The sequence below is a fragment of the Nipponia nippon genome, unplaced genomic scaffold (assembly GCF_047370975.1).
Source record: "Nipponia nippon isolate SJK-2023a ecotype South Korea unplaced genomic scaffold, ASM4737097v1 scaffold_4, whole genome shotgun sequence".
In the NCBI taxonomy this organism is placed as follows: domain Eukaryota; kingdom Metazoa; phylum Chordata; class Aves; order Pelecaniformes; family Threskiornithidae; genus Nipponia; species Nipponia nippon.
Window position 1 is genome coordinate 67,228,788 of NW_028262358.1, and position 5,488 is coordinate 67,234,275.

At 40.4% G+C, this 5,488-nt stretch overlaps 1 protein-coding gene across 2 annotated transcripts in view; it reads left to right on the top strand.

The window, feature by feature from the left end:
• The window catches only part of MTCL3 (MTCL family member 3), a 30,822-nt gene extending 25,498 nt beyond the window's left edge, over positions 1-5,324 (top strand). Inside the window, exons 4-7 of one of the 2 annotated variants that reach the window (XM_087776355.1) lie at positions 1,999-2,070; positions 2,708-3,883; positions 4,783-4,797; positions 5,188-5,298. In XM_087776355.1, the coding sequence (XP_087632481.1) occupies positions 1,999-2,070; positions 2,708-3,883; positions 4,783-4,797; positions 5,188-5,298 (1,374 nt within the window). Of the gene's footprint in view, positions 1-1,998; positions 2,071-2,707; positions 3,884-4,782; positions 4,798-5,187 lie in introns of both variants that reach the window. The other variant, XM_087776357.1, reaches the window with a different exon arrangement.
• Positions 5,325-5,488: the final 164 nt, after the last annotated feature.

Genomic DNA, 5,488 nt, shown 5'->3' on the forward strand with positions numbered 1-5,488 from the left:
GGCAAGAATCTGGAGCAAGGAGAAGTTTGCAGTGCTAACTGATTTGAAAAGGTTTTTTTCTACATAGCGGTATAATTAATGGTAATACAGGGGAGGAAGCTGCTCCTCTGAAAGTTTATTGCTTTATAAATTTGCCAATTCAAAAAGAAGTACAACAAAAAACCCTCCACATGCATATACCATTTCTGCAATAGGATAATTGGTGCGTGACCCTGGAGAAGAAACATTTTTTTTGTAGACTGGATCTCAAAGTTGTTGGCTTTATATTTAAAGGGAAAAAGCGAGTTAATTTAATTATTTTTTGTCTTTTCTGGATTCCTTTAGAAGCCTGTGATTCACAGCTGTCCAGCTATCTAGCTATCACAGCTAATGGTCTTTGATTAGTTTTATTGTTTTGTCTACTGAGAGCATTCAGTGTTTCTGCAAGAGGCATAAAAATTTTAATTCTGGTTCTTGGTGGACCCATCTGTGAATTTTAGTTCTGATTCTGAAACTGAGGTCGTGTTTCTTAATTCTTGCATAACTCTATAGTAAATTTGAGCAAAGCGCCTCATGAGAAATCTCTTGTGATTGCTCAGATTTATATGTGAGTCATTTCAATGGCATTGACTTTCCCTTTGGAGCGAGCAGTCCATGAGCTTAGTATTTGTTATGGGGATGATCTGCAGAAGAAAGAGAGCAATTGGTACCAGCAGGCGAACAGTGCACAGGGTTGTTATATACAGCATGCTCACCCACTGTACTCTATTCCTTGAGGATTATGAACATATTTTAATTCCCACTGTGTGGAACTGGATGGCTTTTAGATACAGCTGGATTCTCCCCTGGCTGGTGCATGGAAATGCATGTTTCTCAGTGGCACAAAGGATCCTTCTACCAGAGCATAATCTCGGAGGGAGATGGTGTTGGTTGTATCACTGCCCTGCCTCAGGGCCTACATTTTACCTGGGGAACATAAAAACTGGGAACAGCTGCAAGTGGGATGTTATGTATTACCATATTGTCTTACTCGCTTTCCGCTCTCCTGCTGTTTTCTTAATGATCTGTATTGGGTGTTGACGGTGGGATGATTGCAGTTGCTTTCCACTGCTACTGCTTGCCCACTAACAAACTTTCTACTGTCAGCAATTACAAGATTTTTGCTGGATATGCTAGTAGGCTTCAATCCCAGTGCATCCTGCTCTAAAAGCAGGATTTTCTTTTCTACTCACTTTGGCTCCATAGCAGATGAGAAGACACCAAAGAAGCTTGCTCACGTGGTGGTGCATACGTGTGTTTCTGTGGTGCTGTTGTTAAGCTAATATGCTTTGTTTCTCACTAGGACTTTGTAGTCCAAGCAGTTTTAAATTGTATTTACTTGAATATGTTCTGAAAACAGAACAAACCTAGCGACCAGATCTGTGTGTGAGTTTGTCTGCACAGAGTTTGTCTGCAGCGTACATCTACAGAGGTGTGACCGCAATACACTGCAAGCTTGAAGCCTGTGGGTGGGACACAGAGAAAGGTGTGCTTGTAGACGTACACTCAAGTCAGCTGACGGGATCTCAGTGACACTGGTTTATGTAGCTTGCCTACCACAAAAACCTAAGGCTACATGTCTGGCTAGATGCATCTTTAAGTGCCTTGGCCCCATTAGGGTTCATATCAAATGGGCAAGCTGGGTTTCCCTGCTTGCCTCAGCTTTCCCATCTGTAAGTTACCGCTTGGGATACCTGCTTTCTTACCTCTCTTGTCATGTGTTAAACATTCATTATGCATTAGTCTTAAAATGTGTTGAATAAAAAAGGTAACAGACTGATCAAACCAATATTTTACTTGTATAACATTGCTGTGTCATTTTTGGGCAGCTGTGTCTCCCCTCTGTATTTGGTATCTCAAGGATTACAAGAAATTAATTCCTTTGTAGTTGCATTTGACTTGCTATGTTTTAAAAGAGTGACTGAATCATATACCTCTTTAGTGAAATATTCGGTGCATCTCATTTTGTTGTTGTTGCAGCAATCACTGAAAAGAAGAGGGAGCAAAGACCTACCAAAATCAGAAAAAAAGTCACAGCAGACACCAACAGAGGTATGTTGTAATAACAGCAGCCTGGATTCTCATGTGGAGGCTTCAGGGACACTATGGAAATGATGTACATGATTTGTAGATTTTCACTTTGCTTGCTTGTTTGCTTTGCTCTTCGTTTTCCTGTATGCTGTGAAACGGAAAGCTCTTACCCCAGACCTGCAATCAGACAACACTATGTCAAGGACCACCTAAACAAACCGCTGATGCTGCAACAGAACCCACCAGCTTTCATGTACTTGATATTTTAGGCAAAATAAGTAAATGGGAGCACCAGTGAAACAAGATTGTAGGCCCTTTGTGTGCTGACTTCAGGATTTCTGGACACTGTACAGTCTATTACAGTGTTGCAAGTCTAGAAAATATAAGGATTTTTTACAAGCCCCCCCCCCGCAATGTATTTTCTGGGGACTGTGCAAACTTTAGTTGCAAGTAAATTAGTCTTTCCCCCTCTTTTAAATTTAAGTATTCATTTCCCTCTCTTTAATTGATTGATCGATGAAAAAATGATTGCAGGAAAATCTCTTAGTATCTAAAACTATGTACCTGAGATTGTTAATCTTGTAATTTAAGACCATGCACTGGAGGTCTCCTGTTTTACATCAAGTTTCTTCAAATACTACTTTTTCTTTTTTTTAAGGAGGACAATGAAGACCTGAAATGCCAGTTACAGTTTGTCAAAGAAGAAGCAGCCTTGATGAGGAAGAAAATGGCTAAGATTGATAAAGAGAAAGACAGATTTGAACATGAGCTGCAAAAATATAGATCATTTTATGGGGATTTGGACAGTCCCTTGCCAAAAGGTGAAGCAGGTGGGCCACCTACCACAAGGGAAGCTGAACTCAAGCTTCGATTGAGACTTGTGGAGGAGGAAGCTAACATTCTTGGGAGGAAAATAGTGGAACTAGAAGTAGAAAATAGAGGACTGAAAGCAGAGCTTGATGATTTAAGGGGAGATGATTTCTCAGGGACCACTAACCCGCTCCTGGGAGAGCAGAGTGAATCCCTGTCAGAATTACGACAGCATTTGCAGCTAGTAGAAGATGAAACAGAATTGCTGAGGAGAAATTTAGCTGATTTGGAAGAACAAAACAAGCGCATAACAGCTGAGCTGAACAAATACAAGTACAAGTCTGGGGCCCATGAGAGCTCTAGGCACCATGATAATGCCAAGACAGAAGCGTTACAGGAAGAGCTAAAAGCTGCACGAATGCAGATCAATGAGCTGAGTGGCAAAGTCATGCAACTCCAATATGAGAACAGAGTCTTAATGTCCAACATGCAACGCTATGACTTGGCCTCTCATCTTGGGATCCGTGGCAGTCCCAGAGACAGTGATGCGGAAAGTGATGCAGGAAAAAAAGAGAGCGATGATGATTCCCGCCCCCCTCACCGCAAAAGGGAAGGCCCCATCGGTGGGGAAAGTGACTCCGAAGAGGTACGCAACATTCGGTGCCTGACACCCACAAGGTCTTTTTATCCGACACCATCTGGGTGGCAAAAAAGCTTCACTGACAGGCAGCAGATGAAGGACATTCGCTCTGAAGCTGAGCGGCTGGGCAAGACAATAGATCGCTTAATTTCTGACACGAGCACTATCATAACAGAGGCAAGAATTTATGTAGCCAATGGGGACCTCTTTGGACTGATGGATGAGGAAGACGATGGCAGCAGAATACGTGAGCATGAGCTTCTTTACCGGATCAACGCACAGATGAAGGCCTTCAGGAAAGAGCTCCAGGCTTTCATCGACAGACTCGAAGTTCCAAAGTCTTCGGATGATCGAAGTGCCGATGAACCTTTGTCAGTGAGTCAGGTAGACTTTTACTTATTACGGCCTACAGGTAAAAAGGCTCTGCCAAGTCAATTAAGCCTCAAATTTGATGTATGGCACATGAAAATTCTTTATTCTAGACAGTGGACAAAAAGTGCTATTTCTTAAATTATTTTAAATCCTCATTTGGCCATACATTTGACCTTGTTCTACCAATATTTGTGAACAGCGAATAAGTCTGGTCTCCTGGAAATTAAAAGAATTATGCTCTAGGAGGTGGAAGATTTTACTCCTTTCTGGCTTTGCCACTGCATTTGCCAGAGTTGTGCCTTCATCGCCAGTAAAGACAGTGCAGACAGCATTTTTGGCACATAAATGAACGTGATTGTTTTCTTAGTGGTTGGGTTCCTGTTAAATGAATAAAAAGAAAATCTTATTAATTTTAAACAGGAGGAAACATTAAATTTCCAAAATGATAGAGAATATGACAAACCACAGAGAAAAATAAACCATGCAAATCTACTTTACAGAGTCACAGAGCCACACGGTAGTGTGAATATTGGAATTGCTGTAACTGATTGTATCTTGTTGAAGGCCTATGGGTCACTGCTTACATGCAGCAGTGAGTAGCATCTTTTCTGTAGTTCATTTTTATGCAGAATTGTTCCAGAGAGGTTTTGGGGAGCAAATTCCTTGCTGACTCAAGATCTTTTGCCATGAAAAATGAAAATTACGTACCCTTATCTTATCGTGCAATCCTATAGCTGACAAATCTTGTTATTGCTCATGGTATTATCCAATGTTTTAGTAAGTCTCTTGCTGTGTTAATTTGCTTTGTGCTGTCCTGCTAGTTTACAGTCAAAGTAGTTGCCAGGTGAAGCTAAAAGCTATTATTTCTTATTCCTACGCTGACTAATTAGTCTTTTGTTTCCTTGTATCAGAAAGTCACAGACGCAGTGAGTTTAAAGCTAATCAATTACTATACATGTATTGCATGAAATCAAACAGAAACGGCATTTAGCATGCTCACTTTCTGATCTAGCCATAGTTCTGAGCTTGTAGAGCTCCCATTAGCTTAAAGGCAGAGCACTGCATGGGCTTATACAAATTTAAAGCAAACTAATTAGTATTTTCTCTAAATGAATAACAGCAATAGTTAAATAACAGCAATAGTTAAATTGGACATTTCGGGGCTTGACCATGCAGAACTCCTACTGAAGTCAATGGGAGATGGGCACTTGGTCCCTCCACAAGCATAGTCTGATTCACTATTTATTTTGTTGAAACTTTGGACTTGCTATTCCATTAATTGACTGTTCTCTTTGTCTTTGTATTTACTTTCCCAGATGTTCCAGCCTATCATTTTACTGATTCTCATCCTTGTATTATTTTCATCCCTTTCATACACAACAATATTTAAACTTGTCTTCCTTTTTACACTGTTTTTTGTACTGTAAGCCATTCATCATTTACTGTTCATTGTAGTATTATTTTCAGTTTGTTTATTTTGTCCACCCTCCAAGATAAGAAGTGCAAGAGACATAGTTTCTGTAATAGCCACTGCTGTAAAAACACTGAAGACTACTTGTTTGCCAAAACCAAACCAAAACCAAAAAAACTGCAAAAAACATACGAAAAAGTCACCCA